This window comes from Vanacampus margaritifer, chromosome 8 (genome assembly GCF_051991255.1).
Source record: "Vanacampus margaritifer isolate UIUO_Vmar chromosome 8, RoL_Vmar_1.0, whole genome shotgun sequence".
NCBI lineage: Eukaryota > Metazoa > Chordata > Actinopteri > Syngnathiformes > Syngnathidae > Vanacampus > Vanacampus margaritifer.
Genome location: NC_135439.1, coordinates 16,388,953 through 16,415,338, shown reverse-complemented (window position 1 = coordinate 16,415,338; position 26,386 = coordinate 16,388,953). Strand labels below are relative to the sequence as shown.

Genomic DNA, 26,386 nt, shown 5'->3' with positions numbered 1-26,386 from the left:
TACGTTTGTCGGGTCTGTAAGGAGGCAATGTAAATGCGCAGTGTGCAAATTAGACATACACATGAGGCTACCATTTAGCTGAGCCATCGACACACTTTAAGCCTGTCTCTGACCTGTCTCCCCGGCTCTGAGGGACGGCTCTTGGATGGTTGCACCAGAGGTGTTAGTCTTCAGACAGCTGCAGCTCAGTAATGTGACACTCAAACGGCTGCAGTTCAGGAGCTAGAAATGTGTAGTTTAAATAGATTCTAAATACAACTGCATTCAAAAGAAACTTAATACATGTTGTTTGCATTATCGTGTTCCGTTATATGAATTCACATATCGAAAGAGAAATGCTCAAGCTGACAAATTGAATGTTAAGACATCTTTATTCACTTCAAACGATCATCCATATGCAGTGTGTGTGTGTGTGTGTGTGTGTGTATTTATATATATATATATATATATATATATATATACACAACAAAAAATGGGGGAACTTGTGTGTTAAGGTTATACAAATTATTTTGTATATCATCAATCGAAGACTGAATTATGAACTAAGGGATAAGAAACAGTAGAGTTCAAACGCCTCTTCATTAATGCCCAGGGACTTCGCTCACATGGCACATCGTCAGCTGCAACAGGTTTTCAGCAATGGTCCGTCAATATCAAATTGAAATACCTATATTTATACTATACTGTATATAATACTTAGGACTCACAAACAAAGCAACATTCACATACAAAGCACAACAAACAAAGCAATTAATTTTCTCCTTTTTAACAGTACCTATGAATGACTTCCTACAGGCAGGCGTGGCAGACAAACATAAGCCTGTGGAAACAGATTTATGTTCAAAGGATTGCCATCCAGGCGGATGTCCTCCAGGTTGCGCCGAATGAAGTAACGGTCGTGGCTGTCACAGAAAGTGTCTTCATGCAGGGATTGGATGTTATTGCCCTAATTGAAATACAAAGAGAGACATTATTTTTACTAGAGTTGGGCGCGTCAATGAATTTTGAGCATCCGTCATTCGGTAATCGTCAACAGTTAGGACACCCTTCCGTCATCGTCAATCCGCATGGATTAAAGCAACAACAACAAAAAAATGCTTAAATTGACTGCGGTCAATTAATACAAATTTTGTAGTGCAGTAGGGGCGCACATTGATTCTTTTAAAATATTTAGGCATTGATCAGGGATGAAAAAGGTGACTAGGGTTAGGGTTAGGGTTAGCTAACTGCATTAATGCGTTTTTGAGTACATTTACGACAATGGCAGACCTTAAGGTGGCAACAGTTCCACAAATTCTATCCAATCAGAGTATGCTTCCATCTGACGATGTCACTTCCGCAAATTGGGCGGACAATGAGATGCATGCCAAGCCTCTAGGTGGCAGTAGTTAGCCAAATACACCTCATCTCTTGACAACACTTCCACCATAGTCACACAAGTACTGACTGTCAGCGCGCACACAAGACTTTTATTTATTTATTTATTTAAAATAACACTTGAAAACAGTCAATCAGAGTGAGTACATGATAAACGGAGCTTAGAGGAAAACAACAAAGAATATAAAAACAATTTTTTTTGGGTACAAAATACTTGTAGATACTTCCATTTGTGTTCTTACCTGCAGGTGTAACACTCTGAGACTCAATGGCAGCAGTATTGGAATGTAATCTAGATTATTATTAGATAGATAGAGGAATTCCAGCTGGCTCATATCCTGTATAAAGGAAAAATACACTTTTAAAACAGCAATACAACAGTAGTTCACGATATCTGGTCTCATCTTACGAAGTCTCTGAACCCGAAAATCCCAGCGATATTCCCCTGGGACCTAAAACCTTTTTCCACACTTACAACACAAATCAATACAATAAGCGTCTCACAAGACGTCTAATCAGTGAGAGGAGAGGTAACTAAGATATCCTCCCATGCCACAAAAATGAAGGTTATAAGAAGCAAATATATCCTACCAGTAGATAACGGACGCAGGAGCGGATTTGAGAAAGTTGTTCTTTTGTACTTGGATTTGTGTGAACAAATACGGGTCCCCCCACCACCACCACCACCAATGTCTTCTGACCTCAAAACAAACGACTTGGACAAACTCTGCTCACTTCCCCAGTACTTCGATCTCGTCCAACGTGGATCCGTGTGATTTTGCGTCTGACACCAAGCAGGTGAGCCGTACACCCGCAGTAAACAAAGGCGAGAGCTGCTTGAGGTATTTGTGTGAGTGACGTGTGCAGTCACAGTGTGATGATGTAAATCTCCGTTTACAACTGTTCACGTGCCAATGCAGATCCGGAGAAATCTGCAAATCTCTCCTCTGTCCAGAGTTTTTACAAACCTTAGTTTTTAATGAGAAAAAAAACATCTCCGGGAATGTCAAATCAAGTCATCTTTATTCATATAGCGCTTTCAAACTGAATGTATGGATGACAGGGCAAAACGCTGAAAAATATCTCAAGCTACGTGTAGCCTCAATCTAACAAGCATTTTCATCCAAAAGACTATAACTGAGACTAAAACTAACACTGGTCTGAGGAAAAGTACACGTTTCAGGATTCCCATGCAGCCATAGCTCTCAATGAATTTAAGACTTAGCAATGACAAGGTTAACCTTCCTTCTTGAACACCTGTGTTTTGTTTTTTTGTTTTATTAGAAATTTTAACAAAGGGTGTTTTATTTTTAATTTTTATAATTATTATTAATAATAATAATAATAATAATTCACTTGACGAAAGAACGATTTCCTATCTCTGTTTGCTCGATTAGAGCAATCGTAAGCCGCGCAGAAGTTTACCATTACATTTGTCGCAGATTTAGAAGCTGCTTCACCTATTTTCTACATCTCACTAATTGATTTCTCATTTACTTGCGTTGGCGGCCTGTCCTGTAGGATGGGCGGCACACAAACGTGACATCACACTTGAAGGGTCAATAGTATTCACATGACGTCACCGACCCCCAACTATTGACCCAGCAGGCCCTTGGTAGGGCAAACGGCCAGCGAGACAACGGAAGCAAATGCTCGTGTTGCTGACTACAAGTTACTTGGATTCATTCATTTGTTCATTCATTCCGGATTTTCACGAACCACTTCACAATCCGAACAAAGATGTGAAACGAAGCTTCTAGATTGTATTCACACAACGTCATTTGCCCCACATTGTGCTGTATGCCGTTCATGGGTCCATTGAATGTCAAATGGGAACAGACAAAGAGGTGTCCAGAATTGCAAAGATACATCAAAAGGATTTCTAACCGACTAAGTCTACTAAAGTGTGTTCTGACCATTTTGATCAAGGTAAGTGTCATTGTAATGGTAAAAAAAAATAAAAATACCATAATGCGATCGTGATATATGTGAGCTGCTAGCTGTGGCTATCTCTGGCTAAAAATAGATCTGTTGGTCAACACCTTCGATTTTGAGATCTCTCCAAATACCTTCCTTAAGGTCTCTTATTTTCCTCTCCCAGCAGCACAAAAGTGGAAATTGTTGTTAAAGTCTATGGGAATAAGTGATGAATAAACAATGTCGTTGTTGTAACATGCTAGCCATAGCTATAGCATAGCTATAGCATAGCTATAGCATAGCTAGCGCGGTCGGGGAACTAGCTAACTTGCCAAGATTCTTCACCTCGAATTCACAATTGATAAATGCACATAGCAACCTATTAAAGCCAAAAGTACAGAAGACGCAAGAATGTCCGTGTTTTGGGAGCCATCTATCTTACCTCAGAGCATACGTTGCCATGTAGTCCTGTCCGGGCACTATCGGCAAATGTTTGTAATCCAATCAATTCCACTTATCAAACGTTTCAACGTGTACCGCTGAAAAGAGTGTAAAGCTAAATCTTCCTCAAAGGTCTTGCTTACGCAAGTAAGGTTAGAGGAAGCCAGGGGTGACATTCATCAAAAACAAAAGAACATTCGGTGTAAACACAAAACAAACAGAGCTGAGTCCGCTGGGAAGTTGTCGCGATCCCGTGACGTAAGTGAATACTATGTATAGACACTGTGTCACTATGTCAAAATGTTTGCTCTTGTAATGAACTGCTGCATTTGACATGACTGTGTCTGCTGTTCAACCTAGTATCTACCTTGAAGGACTCTGAATGGATCCCTTGGCTGATCAGTCTGTTGTTCCGTAGATCGATTTGCTTCAAGGTAACTGGTAGTTCTGGCAAGGCCTGCAGGTTGTTCTCAGCTAACAACAAGTCGTGGAGTTGCTGTAGCGAGCCAAATACATCTTCATCCATTTCAGAGATCTGGTTTCCAGTCAGGTCGATAGTTTGAAGTTTACCTGTAAAACAATACAATAAAAATGCTGTTTTTTATATGCGCAATTGTATTAGAATGACAATAGATTTGGTTGTTATCAAAATTGTTTCCCACTCAGGTTTATGAAGTCAGTGTTCTTGATGTGTCGGATGCTGTTGAACCGTCCGTAAAAATGGCTGGTGTCCTTGGGCAGGGGTGGTATCTGTTTCAGGCCTGTGTCATCACAGTATACGCTCCCTCCGATACATACACACAGAAGGCAGGTAGGCATTCCTGCACATATTTAGACTGTTTTAGAAGAGGACAAGTCGATCAAGTCAAATATGGGTGAGTGCATTTGAATAAAGATGCATTGCCTAAAGTGTAACTTGCAGCCTCTATAGCTGGGTTTACATGGAGACTTTTTAGTCATTCCGATTGAAATCATTCCGAATGAAGATCTCTGGTCACCTGTTTACATGTGATGTGATCCATTCCGATCTACCGTTTTATATGCTCCCCCGTTTAAAAAAATAAATAAATTCTTGAAGTCTGAGATGAAGTTTGGACTGTACTTGAAGCCTCTTCTTGACACCCCCCCCCCCCCCAGTTTCCATCCCAATCGTGTTGTAACAAAACACTACATATCTGTGAGGGCGAGCATGACATCACCCTCCACCACTCCACCCCTCCCCCCTCCCCACCCTCAAGAAATTGTACTGAAGGGAAGATACAAGCTGAAAGACGCAGTTGCAGTTAAAAGGTTAGGGCTCTTTCTACTCATCTTGGCATTGGTGGAACATGCATGATGTAGAAAAATCTTTAACATTAGCAGTTTAAACTCCGCAATAAACCTTTAAATAAGCAAAGTGAAAGTATTTTACAAACCCAGTCCAGTCTCTGGTCCAAATAGGCCGGATCCTTTGAAGTCCAGTGTTACAGGAGATGGAGGCAAGGGAGACAGAGTCACTTCTTCCTCATGGTGGTTAACTCTTGGCTGGCTGCCTATATGGTGGATGTCCGCTGCTACGGTCTCGACTTCAATCTGCAAATCAAGTGTAATTTCTTTCTTACTATAATTTCAAACAAATAAGAGCTCTTCTGACTGAGGGTGCTAAGATGACTTTCTTGTACCCAATGATTCTCTCACAGATTGACTATTGCATTACAGTACTTGCTGGTTGCTTACTGGAGCAACACATCTTAAAACTATGGAGTCTGTGTACAAAAAAAAGCATTGCACATCTTGGACAAAAAAAACTTTTTATATCATTATTGTGACATCCTTCTTCGTGGGGTGACGTCCAAAGAGGCAACAGTCGGTGTATGTGTATCTTTGTTTCCTGGCAAGTTAGCAAAAATTCTGTGCGTAGGTGCACCAATGCGATGTTGCAACATAACTTTTTAGCATTTATCATTTCACTGGCAACTTTGTAAAAGCCCTAAGAGTCTTCCACAGGTATGATGTGAATAGATCAGATGCTGCTAGATAGCGCTAGCTGGGCATATCTTGCTTTAGGCACAGCTGGTCCGGCTATATCCTCACCAACCTTGACATAATTTTGGCCCTTGAAGGATTATATTTAAGTTTTGTAATCTTTTGCGTGTCCAAATAAATCAAAGATGAGATTCTTGTGAAAAGGGTCCTTGCAAGGAGAATTTATTACAGAGATCTCTGGTCACACAATTGAATATCACCAAAGCAGTGTCATCCAAGAATGTGTGTCCCTCCCCCCGGGAGACACAGCCCTTTATTACAATCCGAGTTTGTACAAAAATGCCTCTTCTCCTCCCATCAAATACGAAAAGCAGATTACATTCTCACAGTATGCTAGGTTGATCTTTCATATTTAGACAAAACAGAATCTCAATATGCCAGCTTGCACTTTCTTCACTTTTAGACGAAACAGGTTCTCAGTATGCCAGCTTGCACTTTCTCAAAACAGAATCTCAGTATGTCAGATTGAACTTTCTCAAGCAGGACACTGAAAGGGAATTTAGACAAAACAAGATAACAGATAGGTTAAGGTCGAGTTATATTGAGTTCAACATTACTTCACCTGCTCTACACATCTATAACTAAATTTAAAATGGTTAAAATGTAAAATAAAGAATTAAAAATGTTAACAATGTTAACACCCTCAATGAGAACTAATTGGGAAACCCTAAAGTAGGGCAATGTGCAAGACTCATTTGTACTTGATACACAATGACACTTAATCTAATATACCTTTGCACTTTACAAGGGACAAGATAACAAGAATGTGCATATTTAGCTCTGTTGGTCATCTGCCACTGAATGAATAAATATAGGCCTTTGGCCTGTGTACTTGTAGTGTGCATTGTATACAGTATGTCTTGACTTTTCTTACCCTACTTCTTTAAATAGTATTTTTATTCAAAACGTTATATCAATCTGCTAAGTCCACGACCATGGAACTTGGCAGCTTTGTAGAAAGTTCATCTGCTTTTGAACGAGGGGGCATAAAGCTAAAGAAATCTTAGGTCTGCACTCTTTATTGACAAAAAAAAAATGTTTTGGTTTTCTGCCAGTGAAAATATTGCCTATATGTAGAAAGTCTATTCTCTTTTGATAGAGGTGGCATCAAGCTAAAGAAAAATTCTTCTCTCCAACTCCTGTCGACAAAATGCTGTCCGGAGCATAAAATAATGGCTTTCAGCCAGGGGCATCTCGCAAGCTTGGCGCACCGCTGGTCATAAGTGACCTTTGGGCCCGTCTTAGCCTTGCACCTTTGGTCAAGAATATCATTTATTGTACTGATACCATTCACTTACCTCTTGGTCCAAGTCCTCATAATCATAATTGTCACCATAAATGTTGGGTTCCATGTTGTCCCAGTCTGTTATACTGTTCAAGTCGTAGTTCTCCAGGTCAAAATGGCCATCATCCGATTCCTCTAGGGGGGCTGCCACGCCAGGGCAGGGATCCAGGAAGACCAGGGATAAAGCAACAGATGCCATCAAAGATGCCAAAGACACCCTCATCTCAAACTTGGGGATCACCTGCATGCATAACAAAGGGGTTAATATTCTAATTGGACTGTGTGTGTTTTTTCTTTCTTGAGTTTGTGTCAGTGTCTGGCAGATCTGCGGGGTGGCAATGGGTGGGTGCCACCACCCCAACAAAATTCTCAGTTGCCAACCCTAGTGAAGGCTCTGAATTTATCAATACTAAATTCAAAATTTCATTATAAATGTTCCTGATATGATCAATAGATCTCCATACTTCAAATAAACATTTTAATCACCAGTAAGTCATCCACTCCCTCCCTCGTTTAAATAAATCCATTTGACTCATTGAACGTTAAACTATAGAGGCTGATGGGCAACTAGCAGACCCTTGATTAATAAAAAATAATAATTAAAATGGGGGGAAAAATAATAATAATAATTAAAAAACCCCAGAAAATCTTCAGGAAACCCTGATAAATATTCAGTATAAGTTTTTCACCCAAATTGGGGCAAAGTAGGGAAAAATCCTGCAACAAGAAAAAAAAATGAAACAGGAAAAATAAAAAATGCAAATTATTTTGTGGGTGCAGAACTGCAAATATGCATCTTTGGTAGTTTTTGGTTGTAATAACACCATTCATCACTAGATGGCAGACATGTCTTAGTTGCGCTTACATTACCTCTTATATTGCTATACTACAACATATAGTACAGTAAGTATGCCTAGTACATTTTTGGGCGGATTTGTAGCGATATGCAGTACAAACAAAGTACTTCAATAATAATTAATTACAATTTTGAGTGAGTTGATTTTTGTGGGGGGGGGGAATGCACAAAATGAATTTTTGCACTTAATGTTGGATTGCTGTTTAGTAGTTTTGTGCCATCGTTGAATTTGTATTTTTTTATTTTTTTAATGCAAAAGAGCCGTTTTGTTGTTGTTAGCTTCATATTGGATCTTTTATGCAATCAAATGTATTTTCAAAAATGAAATATATTAACCATACATATTTTGTACGTATGTACGTATTCTGTCCATATTTAAATCTATCTTGTTAGGAAGTGCATGGTCCTATGTGGCCCCCGAGCAGCACTGATCAAAAATTGTGGCACTTTCCAGCATTTACGTTGCTGACCCCTGGGTAAGAGGATCATTTAAAAAAAAAAAAAAGTTGTATCCTACTGCACCACGTGCATTTTACATGTACCGTCCCAGACTGACTACATACAGTTGGTTAAGCGATCATTTATTGGTGTTTGCTCCTTGTTGAAAACGTTCAAATGGTCTGTGGGGTTTGACAACTTTTATCAGCAGTAGTTAGCAGTATTTCTAGCTATTTGATGTTTACTGTGGCATCAGGCTTAATTAAAAGGGTGCACCAATCGATCAGCCGGGATCAATATTGGCCCCAATTCCCTTAATTTGGGTGATCGTGATCTGCGGATCCCTGGAAATCAATCAGGTCCACTGATCTCATCTCCCTCCTCAGAAGTCTGAAAAGGTCAGCCTACGATGACTACGAAGCTTTTCCTTTTTTTTCCGTTTTATTGTGAAACAAGGAACAATACCTGTAAAACAAGATTGCAACGTTGAAGTACAACGTTCTATTAACTTTCATTTTATTATATGCTACACTTTTTTAAAAAAAATCAATTTACAGTGTTTGCTTGTAGAAATGTTCAAAGCAGTCACTTTTTAGTTGTAATTGTTGAGCCCAAGAGGCATTTTTAACAGTTTGGTCAGAATGCCAGAGGAATGTTTACTTTAAGCGTGACATGAACCTGTGAATGTTGTTTGACTGCCGGAGTAAAACAAGCCAAGCTTCTACTGGCACAACCAATAACTAATACCCCTACTGAACATATTGTGACCAGCAGAAGAATAACGCCCCCCTGCACACAAACTACACAATCGCGTGAGATCCAATAGAAGAACATAAATTACAAACCCCAATTCCAATGTTTGTTTTTAATTTGACACTTGCAACACATTCCCAAAAAAGCTGCGACATGTGCATGTTCGCGACTTTGTTGCATATTTTATAGCACTGGATCTCATCAGATGGTCAACGTGGTTATAGTGTTTATATGAGTTGTGTGTGTTGTGTAAATGAGAGCCATTGAAGACAATTACAGCCAGAAATATTGTTAATATTGTTACATAATTTTTACGTCATCGCCATAAGACTAGCTGGCAATGACCAATCTGCAGCAATGTATAATGTTAGTTCCGAAGGAATTTTTGTGCAAAAATACACTGCATGGAAAGTAGGGAAGGTCTTAATCCTGTAAAGTCTGCACACTGTAAAATGATAAACATTCCAACACAGATTATATTAATCAACATGCAATACATTAAATAAATGAAACACTAGCATATAACTGCTATTTTTCTTTAATTTTTCAAACTTTCCATGGAGTATAAAATAACTATTTGTAAAGTAGTAAACTTACTTGTGATCTTTAGTTCTTCAACTTGTACTGCTTTACTTCCCTCTCATCCCCTGAGGATTCCAAAATATGGACGTGCCTCGCTGTACTCTTGGCCTCAGTTTTGTTTCTGAACAATGCTTCATTATGAAGGTAATGAGGTGGAGGGGGTGGGCTTGATGACTTAGCAGAATGAAAAGGGGGCTGTCCAGGTCATTTCAGTCAGCGTGTCGTGTACTTAGCTGTCAACATGTTCTTGACAATCGACACTCAGATGTAGGCGCATACTGGCCCAAAAACGAAACAAAGAGTAAGGTTTGGTGTTTGTCTTTCAAAAAATAGGGTTGATCTGTTTTGTTGGCAAATTTCTCCCTCTTAAATCCATCCATCCATTTTCTAAACCGCTTTTCCTCACAAGGGTCGCGGGGGGTGATGGAGCCTATCCCAGCTGGATTCGGGCAGTAGGCGGGGTACACCCTGAACTGGTTGCCAGCCAATCGCAGGGCACACAGAGACAAACAACCATTCACACTCACAATCACACCTATGGACAATTTGGAGTATTCAATTAACCTGCCATGCATGTCTTTGGAATGTTGGAGGGAACCGGAGTACCCGGAGAAAACCCACGCAAGCACGGGGAGAACATGCAAACTCCACCCAGGAAGGCCGAAGCCCGGACTCAATCTCACGTCCTCTGCACTGGGCGGCGGACGTCCTAACCAGTCAGCCACCGTGCCGCCCCCTCTTAAATCATAATGAAAATTGTAAAACTTAGTTTTATGGATACTGGCCTTACTTGGGGGTGGGAAGACTCGGGTGACTTGAATCAGGTTGTTTTATGTTTCGCAGGAACATAACATGTAAGATGTAACGTTTATGGTCAAAGTTGTCTTATAATAAGCAAGCCTCCTCCAGCGCTGTTTCTGTGTTAAAATTAGAGGTAGGTTATTGTGCAGGTAGAACAACCTAATAAACAACAACTTGTAAACAGGGAATTGGGAGATGAACATTGTTCACACAAGCTTTTATTTTTCTACTCCTCAACTTTCAAGAACAAATAACTTTCAAGTGCAAAATATGCAACATTTAAGTAAATTTTTGCCACAAAAAAACACTTACCGGTATTTAAAATGTAAATATGGTGCCCTTCTCATTAGTGCAATCAGCAGGGGGCGGTTCAGCCTAGCCCATATAAAAATCTGTGACCTGATGATCTTAACTGGTTTCAACTGGATAAGTGTGCCAGAGTGCAGATAGATATGAATCCAGGACAGATCACAGAGACAACCGCCTAGCTCAAGTCATCTATTAAATCATTAAGAGGCCTAATCTGGGGGGCGCTGTCGAGCCACGGACCAAGATGGCAGTTTAGAGTGGATGCTCCTCCAACCCTGCTAAAATTTGTACAAAGTTCTGGTTATTGACATTTGGTTCTTGATGTCCAAACAAATGACAAAGACTACAAGGGTACCTCCAAGCCCCGTGGCTCTCAGAGGCTTAAAACTACAGCTACGACTAATGCGATAGCCGAAGATGCTAACTGTTGTAAGTGTTGTAGGTTCACAAAACACACAGGAGGCGTCGTCGTGCATCTTGCTTTTACTCCAGCCAACTGAACACACACTCTTTCTCGGCATAAACATAACACTCTCCATTTCAAGTCTAGTGCACAGGCGCCACCTAGTGGACACTTAATGCCATTACACTGAGCATCAGTACAACCCCATTTAGCTAACAAACCCTTTCTTCACATCTATCATTTGACTGTACTAAACCAAGACAATTAGAATTGTTCACATCAAAACAGAATATTGCAACTTTTTTTTCTTTTATAAACATGAACATCCCCCTTTTTTCTCACAAGTTTAACTTATCTGGAGGACAGGAAACTCTTCTTGACCTAGTCACTGTTTCACCTGTGTATTGATGTCACAGTCTTACTGGAGTGAGGCAGTCCTGTCTCTGGGAGCACTGTGAAATGAGCCCTGTTTCTTCTCAAGCTCACTTGATCTGTTTCCACCTTGTAAGACGTTGGTGTAGAAGCAGGTCCTTAAACTGTGGCTGTGGTCTGCGCTGTTCTAATCCACACTCTCTGTCCAGGTACAAGAACTGGTAGATCCCGTGCTTTGTGATTGGCATTGAAAGATTGTCGCTGTTTGTGTCCTCATCTTTCTCTCTGAAGACTTTGAGGTTTGGTTTCAATGCTTTCGCAGTGGTTGGAACTGTTGATCTTATCCTCCTCCCCATCAAGAGTTGTGCTGGACTCAGTCCGTGAGCCAGTGGTATAGCTCTGTAAACCAAGTGAACTTCGCCGCCGCCAAATCTTCCACTTTGGAGAGAGCACACTGCACGCTAGGAAGACCGATGCCGGATAGGAGCAGAGATGTAATCATTCGCTTTTTTTTCACAGCATACACAATTGCACTCGAGCTTTCCCTGAGCATCTTTTTGCACTGCAGCACGCTGCATTCTTCAAGTTTACCCCTAAGGCAAATGGGCATAAGCTCTCCTGGGTACTAAAACATAGGGCACTGCTGTCAGTGGACACCTTTACCTTTGGACCCAAACATGTGTGTCATCTTCCTGTGCTGAAACGTCAGAGTTATCATTGTCATACTGACCCAAGAAGGTTTTGGCTACCACATCTATAGAAAAGTCAAGGAACTGGTAAATCTTAACAATTGCTAACTTTTGAAAAAAATTACTTGCATACAGTGGTGTAGTCCAGGGTATACTGATTAGATTTGTCTAACTTTTGGCATGAGGACTGATGAGTCAATCGGAGGCAGAGTAGGGCGGGTCATGTTGAGGACAACTATGCTTCAAATTCTCCCCCGAGCCACAACTGTGACCCAGAAATTTAGCTCAGGTGAACTGATTTGCCCTCGTACACTGGATACTTGATCATGTTCCCGGGGTGGACGCTGCCGGTTACACACTAATTACATGCTCTGGTTAAGTTTTACAGTTGCTACGGGCTGCTACTTGATTTTTAAGTATCGGTAAATTAAAACACAAGAATGGAGACAAATAGTTTAAGATTCCGCACAAAACAATACTGAAACCTAACAACTGTTTTTCACTTTTTGTTCATTACTCACTAAATATTGTAATTTGTTTTATAGCATATACTTTGTTTGCCTCATGATAAATATATTTTACATTATTCCAGGCTGCTTGTGTATGATATAAAATTAATTAAATAAATTGCCTGGTTCAGGGGTAAGCAACCCTGGTCCTAGAGAGCCGCAGTCCTATGTGTTTGATGCCTCCCCCGTCCAACATAGGTGAAGATTATTATCAGGCTTCTCCATAGCATGCTGATCATTTGAATCACCTGTGTTGGAGGAGGGAGACATCTAAAACGTGCAAGACTGTGGCTCTCTAGTACCAGCGTTGCCCATCCTCATCTTCTTGTTGGAAGGCTTAGCCTCCCTCTGCATCAAAAAGTGTGAGGCTGACTGTGTTTGTAGTGGTGAAAATCTTGTCCATTTTGCTCCTTCGGTGTGAGGTGTTGATAATTATGTAATTCTTTTGTTTTTAGTGTTCACGCAATCGTAAAATGCTGTAAATTACTTTATTTTCTTCTTTTTTTTACCTGCATTTATGTATTAAATCAAGTGGTGGTGAAACAGATTGTCCGAGTTAGTTTTTAGAGTAATGTTGTGGGTTTGTCAATATCTTTTTGTCCTTTACAAAAAGAAATGTCTGGTAAAAAAAAAAAAAAGGTGTAGCACATGCTAGTTCCTAAAATAGGGTTTTTTATGAATGTGTTTTGTTCCGATCACAGTAGTGTCTGCAATAGTGTCTGATCATTTGAAGACTGTTAGTGAGATGACAACAAAACAGCATGTTTATAAATATGTGTACTGTATATTTATATACTGAAGTTTGTGTCATTTTACAAACAATGTAGGAGTTATACAAATTTAGTGTGGTGTTTGGATAATTGTGAGAATATTAAAAAAAAAAAGAAAAAAGGAGCCCTGGTTTCAAAAGTGTGGGTGAATAGTTGAGGGGGGAAAACCCCTCTATAAGAAACTGTTTCCTGTCTTAAGATCTACAGTAGGACAGGAAGTGCACGTTAGAAACAGAATGAAATATGACATGAATAATGTATGATGACTTGTAAACAGGTCACAGGTGGATGCTTTGAGCATTGAGACTTGAGTAAACAGATTTCATTGAATGGGCACCCATCATTTTCCAAATGTGAATCTTATTAAATCTAATAGTTGAACATTATCCTTTACAAATGTCGTGAATATTTTCATTCATCCAGGTTACATGATCCAGATATCATATAAGGGCATTGAATCAATCATAACCTGGATGTTCTGCTCGTCAACTTGCCTCTAATTTCAATTTCAAGAGATATTACAACAATCAAACACATTTTAAAGGTTTAAGCAGCAATTTAATAAGACTACTTGAGCAAATGACAATAAGTAATGATTTTTGAGAGACAAATGTGCAAAATGTACATATAACAAACACAACTTTATCCTTCTTCAACTAGATCAATGAAACAATTTTGTGATGGTAAACCTGTGCCATTCAATCACTATAATATTGGACAAACAATGACTCAATGAGTGGCTCAAACCCTACAGATCCACTAGGCTTGGTTATTTTCAGAATTCTAATTGGACTGATGGGCCTGATATTTCCTTATTAAGAGGCATCTGTTGTAGATGCCCATTAGATCGAGTTTGTGTTCTTCTGGAGGGATGCTAATAAGAATCCTCAGTCGAACGATACAGACTGCAATTGAATTGGTAGAAGGTTTCGGTATGAGCCGTGGAAGAAGCCATTAAATGTCAAATCGAAGTCAAACGTTATCGGAAAAAAAAAAAAAAACGTTTCCGACGCTGTCAAAGTAACCTGAATGCGCCATTTAGCTTGCATAGCATTAGCAACTAGCAAGTGTGTAGCATATGTTATTCTGGTTATTCTTTTGTTCCTTTAAGCTGTCTTCCGTCTTGGACTCCAAGTAAGCTGACACAGCAGTTGGCGGTAACTGTAAAACTAAACACACGACGTTAAGAATTACATCCACTGTATATTTAAATACAAAACATACTTCGTTTATAAAACTTCGCTTGCCTAATGCTAATGCTAAAAGCGAAGGGAGGATCCCATTCAAATTCTAATAGGAAGTTAGCATCGACTTGTTTTTGAGTGTTTTTACTGTTGCTATTATTTTAGTTTATTCTAATTTCACTTCACTTTCTTATTGCTGTATTTTTTTTCAAGTTATATTTAAAGTTGGTATTTCAAGGATTCAAATCCTTTATTTTCCCAAAATTCAACGATGCAAATATCCAAGGATTTTTATCTATTTTTTGGTCTTCTTAACATACATTTCCACAAGACATGGCACGAAATACAATCCCTGATGTCCCAGGTTAGTCCAATAAATCCCAAGACATGTGAAAATAACACATAAATATATAAAAGAAAAGGTTCATGCTTTACAACGGTTGTAAACAAGTAAGAATTGTTTTATTATTGACACATACATCTATACAATAACACTGTACACTTCATAAGATTTTTTTTGATAAGGTCATACTTGTCATTCAAAGCAGAGAATCTTAATAACGGAAGTTTCTGCGTAAGTGACACCCATTGAAAAGGAATTGGCAAGGGGGGTCATTTTATGCATTATATATTTTTTTAAATAATCGGCAGATTAATCTGTATTTTTTTTCTGCCAAAAATTGGTATCGGCCTCAAAAAATGTATATCGGTCGTGCCCAATTACAAAAATAGATAGACTGACCAATATACATATTACAAGTGCATACAAACATTTGTGATGTGATTTTGTTACACTTTAATCAGCAAATTAAAGCAGCAGAATAAAAATACAAGACAAAAACAGAAGAATCTCTAAAAACTCATCAATTCCTACAAATAAGGTGCGGTATATACCGAACAATATCAATATACTATACATATCTTGCTGGCGTGCTATATATATCAACTAGAACAGGAGTTGTCTAGTTGATTTTCTCTATGCAGGAGAATCCTCTTCTTTTTTTCTGACTCACTCTGACGTTGGAAGATGTTCATTCAAAATCATTTACAGATACTTTAATATCATGCAGACTTTGTACATGAGGTTAATTATTCCCGAATGTGTTTTACTGCAAGTCCATGTGGCGATAAGGCTGCAGGCAAGTTTCAAAGGTGATCCGACACTTTTCACGAACACGTCACACGAAGGATGAGTCTGCATCCACTACCAGCGCTTGGCGGTTAATGATGGTACGCGTCATGTTGGATAACGACATCCTGGCCCGCTCATTTAGACGATGAAGCTTCATCGGCAAATCGTCATTTCCAACAATATATATCAGAGGGTTTATAGTGCTGTTTAGACATGCTAGACATCTGCTGACCTGGTGTGCAATATAAACTTTGCGGAAGCTGTCGTGGCAGATGCCTTCTTGTTTCAAAATCCTGGTTTGGAGATTAACATTTCGAAGCAGGTGGTACGGGATGAAACAGATGGAAAACAGCAAGACCAAAATGATCACAAGTTTCAAACAGCGCTGTTTTAGCAGAGGGTTAACATTGGATTTTTTGGCAAGAACCCAAACCACGTGGCCATAACACAGCATGATGACAACTAATGGGATGGCAAACCCTGTGACCGTCCATCCAATGCTGTAAGGCAGATATTCTCTGATATGGTCGTTGGAGGTGGTGTCAAAACAAGCATTGGGCTTTTTCGTATCATTTTTGGCAAAGAACATGTCCGGGAGGATCTGAACAACAACTAAAAACCAAACCAGGGCACTGATGAGAAGAGAATGTTTGTTGCTGATCTTTCCCATCACTCTCATGGGGTGCACAATTCCCAAGTACCTGTATATGGAGAGAGATTTGTCTCAAAAATATTCACTCAAATAACTTTGTGATTTTCACGTTTTTCAGACCCATAAACAGTTTTGCGATTTTCACGTGTTTTTCAGATCCACAAATATATCCGCGATTTTCATGTCTTTTTTAAAAAAAAATGTACATTTTGCATTACTTTTGCTTGCGAGTTGTCGAAAGTGCGTTTGAGATTCACACACACAAGCCCACAAGTCACGTGTCTAAGGCCCGTTCCTTTCTCCGTCCACAGGGAGGCAGTGTTGCTGTCTCCATTGAATGGGAACGAGTTGTTTCTCGTTTAAAACTGGACATTAGTCAGGTTTCCATCCAAGTGAATTTACTGAAAATGTGCAAAACGGACATGCGACTTGTGCCCGTTTCCATCTGTTCTTCTTTTGCGCATATTGAGAAAGGACTCCGCCGCTGTATACACCATTAAGAGATGTGATCCACCCGTAATTTAAAAGAAGACCAGGAAGCGACTGCGCCGTGCAATGACGTCGTATGAGTTTGCTTTTGTAATTATTGATAAACCATAGCGTTTCTTTGCTGTTTTCCATCTTAAATAGCATTAATATTTGCTTCTTTAATTAATTCCCCCAAAAAGCATACCTTACTTTATCGTCCGACATTGCTTTGGGACTACAAATGTATGTGTGACGTAATATCCGGTCAAAATGTGCAATGTGTATCTGGTTTCAGCGATAATCGCAAAACCCGTTTCCATTGCCAAAATTCGTATTTTCCTTTTTTTTATGCGCTTCAAAATTCACCCCCTCTAAGCGTAAAAACTTTTTGGTGAATTTTGGGCCCTTTTTTGAATTTCTAGCATTTCCATTCAATTTTATTTTCGCATTTCTTGAAAATTCGGGGGGGTGGAAACCCAACTAATGAAAAACAGAAATTGAGTTTTTATCTAACCTTCCATTATGTTTTTATTTGCACAATTCGGGAAACACAATGCGACCTTAGATTGTTTTGCTTGAGCTTGTTTTGCCTTCACTCGAAAAGACACTCTTCTTCTGCTTTAGCAGCAGCCAAAGAGATAACAGTAGAAAAAGAATGTGAGTGAAGCCAAAACAAGCTTGAGAGAAACAAATTAAGGTTGCATTTTGTTTCCAGACTTGTGTAAAATTAACACATAATAGAGGATTAGATAATGGCGCAATTTCTGTTTTTCCATTTCCAATTTTAAACGAGAAACGGGAGACGGCTCATTCCTCTTTGACCACTGCACTGATCTGTATATATTACTAGCCGATAGGCTTTTGAAGCCACGAGGCCGCCATATTACCACTCCCAAAAAACGTTTCTCGGCATACGATCCTATACATTTGAGACAGTACTTAGTAGAAGCAGCATGATTTATGATGTTTTAAATTTGTCAAACAAAATAAAACAAGCGGACAAGAGGATGATGTTGAGGAATATTGTGTATGTATGTATGTATATATATAATTTACTATAACTAATTCAACAAAAGATGCCTCTGCCAAATCTAATATTGGGGTCTAAGAAACTGAGCGATAAAAGAAAAAGGGGGTCTTCAAAGCAGCACATACCATGTCGTCTACTTATATATATATATATATATATATATATATATATATATATATATATATATATGTACAGATCAGTGGGCCGCTGCTGCTTTGGTGGCGTAGAAGAAGAAAGTTTAACAGCAGAAAAAGAGGGTTTTTCAAGTGAAGGCAAAACAAGCTCAAGGGAAACAAAGTACGGTCACATTTTTTCCCGACTTGTGCAAAATAAACACATAATGAAAGTTCAGATAAAGACTCGATTTCTGTTTGTCAATGTCCAATTTTAAACGATGGAGATGGCAACACTCCCTCCCTGTGGATGGAGGAGGAGCGGGCCTTAGACACATGAATATCTTGAGGGTTTGTGTGCGTGAATATCTCGAAACAGCGTGATGTTTGTCTCAAAAATAAATGCGCGTGTGCGACTATCCCCAAACGTACTTTCACAACTCGCAAGAAAAAGTCATAGAAAATGCACACACAAAATTTAAAAATACGTGAAAATTGCGGCTATATTTGTGCATCTGAAAAACACGTGAAAATCACAAAAATGCTTGTGGATCTAAAAAAAAACACGTGAAAATCACGAATGTATTTGTGTGATAATTTTTGAGCCAAATCTCTCCCCATACCTGTAGATGCTGATGCAAGTGAGGAAGCCGATGCTGCCGTATAGGTTGAGGTTGAAGCAGAAGCGGGTCAGCTTGCAGAAAGACTGTCCGAACTGCCAGTAGCTGTCTTGTGCGTAGTACGCCACGAGGAAGGGCAGCGTCAAAAGATACTGCAGGTCCGCCACTCCCAGATTGAGCATGAAGATGTTGATGTTTCCTATGCTCTTCCAGCCGCTGCTCACACTTCTTAACCCCCACACGTTGGAGAGCGTCCCAACCACGAAAACGACCACAAAGACAGGTGGCAGAAACGCATGCGTAAAGTGCGAGTTGATTCCACACGCGGAATTATTCGCTCCGTGCGTCATGTTGTTGATTCCATGAGTGATGTTTCCAGACATGACTTTTAAATACGTTGCTCCTTAATGAGCACCAAACAGAAGCCCGCGCAATCTGCTCGGCGTTTCCTGCAGCCTGTGCAAGTAAAAGTGAAACCAAGAAAGGTGTGAACCACAGGAAATGAATTCTACACGCTACTATTGCAGATTTAGAGGATTCAAATGACGAGCAGCCTTCTTGCATCTAATGTCATAGCGATGTTCGTTGGAGAGTGCAGGAAAGGGAAAGTGGTGGGAGGATCGATCCAGATATCGATATTATCGATACCAATTCAGCATCGATATAGGATCGATGCTAGCACTATAAGATCGTTCTAGTAGTTTAGTTTCAGTTTGTCTCTTTTATGTGGTGTAGAGGTTCCTGGAGAAGTGGGCATACTCTCAATTTTCACAATTTTTCATCCAGAAAAAACATCCTCTTTTACAAAAGACATGTATAAATAAAAATCTGTCAGTTGTATTTGCTTACAATAATAAAATTATCGTGACCTGTTAAGAACAGTTTTGTATAACAAGCAGTCTGAAATAATGTAAAATGTATTTATTATGAGGCAAACATAAACTATATGTTATAAAACAAATTACAATATTTAGTGAACAATAAAAAAAAGTGTGGTTCAGTATTGTTGAATGCTGAATTTTAAACTATTTATCCCCATTATTGTGTTTTAACTTAACCTGTACTTAATTCATTCACTGCCATTGACGGCTATATACGTCAAAAATTCATTTTAACTATTTCTATTAGTTTAACATTTTTTTCCCACTTTTGTTAACAAGAGTATGAAAATCTAGGGGAAAAAATATTGTACATTTAGAACAGATATCAAATTTGTGATTAATTGTGAGTTAACTAGTGAATTCATGCGATTAATTATGATTAAAGAATGTAATCGCCTGATGCCACAAATTTTTAATAAACTTTTTTTTATAAAAATATTATTAAAAATAGTAATAATATTTAAAATTACTTTTTTTTTAAGAAGAAGAAGAAAAGATTATTAAAAATTAGGGGCGTCGGGCACTTAAATTTGTTGATAATTAATCACGACTTCACTAGTTAACTCACGATTAATCCAACATTTTATATCTGTTCTAAATGTACAATATATATTTTTTCTAGTTAACAAAAGTGGGAAAAATGTTAAACTAACAGAAATAGTTCAAATGAATTTTTGACGTTTATAGCCGTCAATGGCAGTGAATGAGTTAAAAATCAAGTACCAGCCTAGCTACTATAAAATTGAACTAAAGCATTAGTGTGTAACCGGCAGCGTCTACCCCGGGGATCAAACACACATCGCGATCAAATATCCCATGTACAAGAGCGGTTCCTGGAGAAGTGGGCATACTCTCAATTTTCACAATTTTTCATAACTCATTCACTGCCATTGACGGCTATGTACGTCAAAAATTCAACATTCAATTTGAACTATTTCTATTAGTTTAACATTTTTTTCCCCACTTTTGTTAACAAGAGTATGAAAACCTAGGGGGAAAAATATTCGACATTTAGAACAGATATCAAATTTGTGATTAATTGTGAGTTAACTAGTGAATTCATGCGATTAATTAACGTTAGTACCGCATGTGAGGTCATATGGGTGGGAGGTCAATCCGGCAAAAATACAGGGGCCGACACAGGTGGTGAAATTCCTGGGGATACAGTGGAACAAGGGTGGAGAGGGAAATACTCCCCAAAGCCAGGGAAAAGATGACAGCATTTATGACACCGCATACTAAGCAGGACATACAGAGGTTTATTGGTCTGTTCGGATATTGGAGGAATCACATTCCGCACCTAGGACAGATCTTGCAGCCGCTGTACAAAGTAACTAGGAAAAAGGAGGTGTTTGAATGGGGGGGGGGGGGTGCCTCAACAAGCTGCTTTTGAATTGGCGAAAAAGGCAATACAGCAGGCAGTGTCCTTGGCCAAGATAACATCAGGGCCAGTGGAGTTGCAAGTTTCCGCTCGAATAGGGTAGGAGTAGATAGATAAATAGAGTATGCCAATTGGAGTCTGTGGCAAAAACAGGGGAGGGTGAGGCGACCTCTGGCTTCTGGTCACAGTAGTTACCAGATGCAGGAAGTCGGTACACTCCGATTGAGAAACAACTTTTGGCATGCTATTGGAGCATAATCGACATAACAGTCAACCATGAAGTGCTCATGCGCACTGATATCCCTATTTTGGGATGGGTGATGAGTAATCCTACCACCCAGAGGATAGGTGCAGCCCAGGAATCGAGTCTTATTAAGTGGAAGTGGTATGCGTCTGAACGTGCCAAACCAGGGTTTCTGTGCTGCATGAACAGGTGGCGGACGTTCCGGAGCAGGGTGAGGTGGTAGCAGACATCACGCCGCTCAGCGATTCACCTGTGAAGGCAGGGGTAAAGTGGGACCAGCTTACTGCGGAGCAAAAGAGGCATTCGTGGTTTGCTGATGGTTCTGCCAAATGGCAGGCAGGGCAGCGGAAGTGGAAAGCAGGAGCCATGAATCCCATCCTGGGGCTGACTCTAGAACAAATGGGGGAAGGAAAGAGTAGTCAGTGGGCAGAGTTGAAAGCGATTCACATGGTCCTGCTACGGGAAGGATTGCAGGAAGCACACATTTACACTGATTCATGGTCCGTTGCAAACGGGTTGACGACGTGGATGCCGACATGGCAGGCACATGGGTGGAAGATACACGGGAAAGAGGTATGGGGTGCGGAACTATGGAAAGACATTTGGGACACGGTACAGGGTGTGAAAATTACGGTGTCACATGTAGATGCACACACTACAAATACAGATTCTGAGGCACTTTACAACCAAGCGGTAGACCAGTTAGTAAAGGCGATGATAGTGCAAAGGGAATCCACGGTGGGCCTAGCGAGATGGGTACATCAGAAAAGCGGACATTGGGGTATCCAGAAGACCCGACAGTGGGCCCTGGATCGAGGCATTGATCTAAATATAGATGATGTAAAAACTGCGGTCGAAAATTGTGAAAAATGCCAACATCACCGACGAGGTTCTCCACAGCATATGCAGGGACATATACACTGAGGAAAGAGCCCGGGGCAGATCTGGCAGATGGACTTCATTGGACCCTTGCCATGGTCTAAGGGATGTAGGTACGTATGTACTGCGGCTGACACATACTCAGGTGTTCTGGTGACGCATCCCTGCAAACATGCCAATCAATATGCCACGCTGCAATGTCTGCAAAAGATTGAAATGTTTTACGGCATTCCTTTACAGGTTCAGACAGATAATGGTACCCATTTCACCGGAAATCAAATAAAAGAGTGGGCGGGAGATAAGAAAGCCGCTGGGCTCATTGAAAGGATGAATGGAATATTGAAGACTACACTCCGAAAACAAAGTGTTGATAACACTCTTGATAGATGGAAGCAACGCCTGGTCACTGCATTGGCAAAAATAAACAACAGACCGTTGGGGTCAGGGGTGACGCCGATTAATTGAATGATTAATGTGACCCCAGTAACCGGGGAGGAACCCATTAAAATTTGGAAAATCAGAAATAATGCGGAACTGCCTGTGCGTGCCACACCGGGCTCGGTGGGGTTGGATGTGCGGGTTATTGACCTAGGAATAGGTCTACAATGTCCTAAGGGACAATATGGACAACTGTTACCCAAAGCAAGCCGGGCGTTGTTGGGCTTAACAATCCAGGGTGGGTAATTGATCATGACTACCAAGGGGCTTTGGTGGTCATCTGCAAACAAGGAGAACAACCATTAGTGTTACAGGCTAGAGACAAAATAGCACAGCTTGTGATACATAAGTACAATGATCATAGCATTCAGGAAGTAGAAATGCAGAAGCAGCTGAAAATGAAAGGGGAACATTTAACCGACAAAGCTGGGGCAAAAGTGTGGGTACAGCAAGCGACAGGACCCCCCAAAGCAGGTGAAATTATAGCGCAGGGGAAAGATAGCTCCGTGGCCGTAATGTATCCTGGAGACGAAAAGCGGGTGAATGTTCCAGTCAGCAAATGTTATTTACGTGAAAACTAACCCTAGCATGTAGTTGTCTATGTGTATGTGTACAGGTTTGACTTCTCCTCGATTGGGGATCCAAGTGCGACGAGACGATGTATGCTGGCCGGAGACATGGTGGTGCCGGTCGATGGGGCATCGGAGGCATTGCGGGTGGTGTCCTCCTGATGGGGATGATCGTCCTTTGCCGGGAGCCGATTCAGACGGCCGCCATTGGTTGAACGCTGGAGCACGTGTGGTGGTTTCGATTGCGGTGGAGAAACGCCGCTGACGACCGCACCCAGGACGGCTTTACTTGTCCAGACGGGCAAGCCTGCCTGATTGCCAACGTAAGCAGTGATTGCCCGCTCCAGGTGTGTCGGAAGTGCCTCCGTGGACGGGACGTTCCTGTGATAGCCAGAGGGTGCCGACTGACGGTGAATGCCACGTGTTCTTTATGTGAGTATGATCCGAAAAAAAGGAATTGCACCGGGAACAGCAATGACACTGACTGGACAATCACGGTGAGCCAAGACACGTGGATTGCCAATGGTTCCGAAATCACGGGACGACCCATATTCCGGTATGCCATATAGGTATCCCCTAATACTACCACCATTGTCACAGCCCACGTTGTTCCTAACGTGCCAACCTGTGTGAAGATGGCACATGGACTGATTCGGACTGAGGTACGTTGGACAATCAAGTTCCCTATCTTACCAGTGTGTCATCGTGCTCGATGGGCGTGGTATGACACTCTTCTGGGGGGGGACAGGAACGTTGCTGGGATTCGCCAACCTGATTGGCAACCAGATTACTTCAAGCAAGCTGCACTACACGCGTCAATACACACATGATGCATTAGTAAAAGTGGCACAGTGGATGCCAACTGCGGTGCAAGGTCAAGCACAGAATGCATTAATTTTGGACAAACAAGTGCAGTTTCAAGAAAGAGTAAACAACTCCACTGATGAAGTATTACGGAATATGACTGATTGGATGAATTGGACTGCGTGTTCATTGCAAAACATACATGCCAAAGTACAAAGAAATCGATTTAAAGCAATTGTAATGACAAACAATTATTACGAATGGCGAAGGATGTGGAATATTACTACTGGTGTTTGGTTATACTTACAGGCGGACAAAACTGTTTGCAATGACACTGTGTGCACTGGCACATGGGTGCAATATAATGTAACCAACTCTCAGACAGTATGCAGGTATTATGTATTACCCGTTATAGCTTTAAATGCATACTGGATTTTACACATTAGAGGAGAGTGGTTAGCACCCAAATCAAATATGACTTACGATTTAACCGGATGTGACCATACCGATGCAGGGAAAGTCTGTATGCTAAATCAAGGTTACACCAATCCATGCCTGAAAGAGGAAAATGCAATGTGTGACTGGGATTATGAGGTGGCCCGAGATGTGCTATCTCAGGTAGGGCCACATGTCTTATGTGTAGCTACAACCCGGCCGCATCCCCAGTTGCCGAAAGTACCATTCTCTGGCTGCCTCAAGGATGTCTACCTGTGGACATGGAACAATCAGACTTATCGGTTAACCAATTTCACTGATGCCACAGCTCTCACCTTGATCCAGTGGGAGGTGTTGCATGACAACCGTTTGGGTATCTCCTTGGAGAAGTACTGAGCGACTCTAAGGTGCTAAAACAGATGGTGAAAGACCACCGTCGTAATGTTACTAAATTACAGATAATGACAGTGGTAGCCAAAGAAAAGGTACTTGCAGTGGCAAAGACGGTGGAACAATCATCAGCGTCGCACTGGTATGATATATTCACAGGATTATCACCCTTTGCACGGAAAGTAACGACTCCTCCATTGATTATACTTATTGTGGTATTATGTGCTATATATTTACTCAATGTGTGTACTTGCTTCTATGTGAAACGGGTGAAACGCGCCATGGATGACAAATTCACCAGAACACTTTTGGAATAAGGGGGTGATATTTCACTTTTCATACTGGTCTATTATGGGGGGATCGTCAAACTACAAAACTATAACAGGGGTGTCTATAATGAACCCATTTTTGATTTGGACAAATTTGCCAGGACCAATGCGTTTTCTGAATATATTTTGAGGTTTCATGAGTCCAGGGGGTGGATTGAAGGGAAAATAACCATGGTTTGATATGTCCTCATGTAACCTCTAATATAAGGATATGTTGTTGTCCTGAACTGTTGTACGAATCCAGGTGCCCAACAATTTGTAAATAAAGGGCGGGTTCAGCCTTTGAACTCGTCCTTGTTTGTACTACAGTTTTCCCTGCTTTGCAAAACATGTTTTCGAAAGTGTCTGAGAAAGGGCTTGGCTAGCCCAGTTTCCCACGCTACCGAATAAGAGACGGAGCGGCACACGGTCCGGACAGTCAGCTGTGGAACCCGTACGATTGCCCAGCCTTTTTGCAGCTCGTTCGACCCGGACCGTGGGCTCTCCGGTCTTGTGTCAAGGTAAGCGCTGATGAAGATCATATTATGCTGCTTAACGTTGTAGTGTATTGATTGCTGTTTGCGGGGAATAAAAGGTACAATAATTCTAGCAAAGCAAGTTGTGATTATTGCTGTTTGCGGGGAATGAAAGGAATAATCATTCTAGCACAGCGCAGGTGTTGATTACTGTTTGCGGGGGATAAAACGTACGATTATCCTAGCACAGTATAAATGTTGATTGCTGTTTGCTGGGAATAAAAGGCACAATTATTCTAGCACAGTATATCAGTCTCTGTGTATTCATTGTTGCCGCCAACCACTCACGATCCTGCATAAAAATATAAAGGTGAAGTAGTGTTTTCCACAAAACAGTAGGCCATAGCTGAACGGTGTGAATAGGGGGGATTTAGAAGTGGGTATATTCAATGCTGACTGAAAAATAAGTGGGTGTAGTCCGTATACTCGCGTATACAGACGCTCCCCTACTTACGAACATTCGAGTTACGAACAACGGTACATACGAACATGTCTGCGCGCATGCGCGCATGTCAAAAAATGTTCGGAAAGAGATGCTGTAAGTTAGATTTTGTATTGCGCACCCTTTTTCCGAGTACTGTAGTGCTTCTTTCCGCCGCTAATACCGACGCTTGGCGCTGTGAGAGCTCGCCCAGCATTGGAGGCTCAGCAACGTGTCGATGAGGAGGAAGAAGAAGAAACGCCTGTCGCTCATAGATAAAGCCATCGCACTCTTCGAGCAGCAAGACCCAAATATTGAACGTTGCACAAAGGTTGTAAATCAATTGAATGATGCCATACAGTGCTACCGCATCA

General features: G+C 40.7%; 2 protein-coding genes across 2 annotated transcripts; both read right to left on the bottom strand.

Annotated features, from left to right (window-relative positions):
* Positions 1 to 352: 352 nt before the first annotated feature.
* Positions 353 to 9,820, bottom strand: optc (opticin). The gene is made up of 7 exons (XM_077574501.1): positions 9,690 to 9,820; positions 7,059 to 7,286; positions 5,151 to 5,307; positions 4,398 to 4,556; positions 4,103 to 4,305; positions 1,620 to 1,715; positions 353 to 946 (listed from the first exon to the last, which is right to left on the bottom strand). The coding sequence occupies exons 2-7, from the start codon at positions 7,266 to 7,268 to the stop codon at positions 776 to 778; spliced, it is 996 nt and encodes a 331-aa protein (XP_077430627.1). The 5' UTR covers positions 7,269 to 7,286; positions 9,690 to 9,820; the 3' UTR covers positions 353 to 775.
* Positions 9,821 to 15,278: 5,458 nt separating this feature from the next.
* On the bottom strand, positions 15,279 to 19,255 carry LOC144056773 (P2Y purinoceptor 1-like). The gene is made up of 2 exons (XM_077573828.1): positions 18,730 to 19,255; positions 15,279 to 16,544 (listed from the first exon to the last, which is right to left on the bottom strand). Exons 1-2 carry the CDS (start codon positions 19,107 to 19,109, stop codon positions 15,890 to 15,892), a joined length of 1,035 nt encoding a protein of 344 aa, XP_077429954.1. The 5' UTR covers positions 19,110 to 19,255; the 3' UTR covers positions 15,279 to 15,889.
* Between the last annotated feature and the right edge of the window lie 7,131 nt (positions 19,256 to 26,386).

Coding starts and splice junctions, on each gene's coding strand:
- optc (XM_077574501.1), bottom strand. CDS start 7,268: ATGAGGGTGTCTTTGGCATCTTTGATGGCATCTGTTGCTTTATCCCTG. Junction 4,557..5,150: donor TGGACCAGAGACTGGACTGG/GTTTGTAAAATA, acceptor AAATATGTGCAG/GAATGCCTACCTGCCTTCTG. Junction 947..1,619: donor TCAGAGTGTTACACCTGCAG/GTAAGAACACAA, acceptor TATTTCAATTAG/GGCAATAACATCCAATCCCT.
- LOC144056773 (XM_077573828.1), bottom strand. CDS start 19,109: ATGTCTGGAAACATCACTCATGGAATCAACAACATGACGCACGGAGCG. Junction 16,545..18,729: donor ACTTGCATCAGCATCTACAG/GTATGGGGAGAG, acceptor CTCCATATACAG/GTACTTGGGAATTGTGCACC.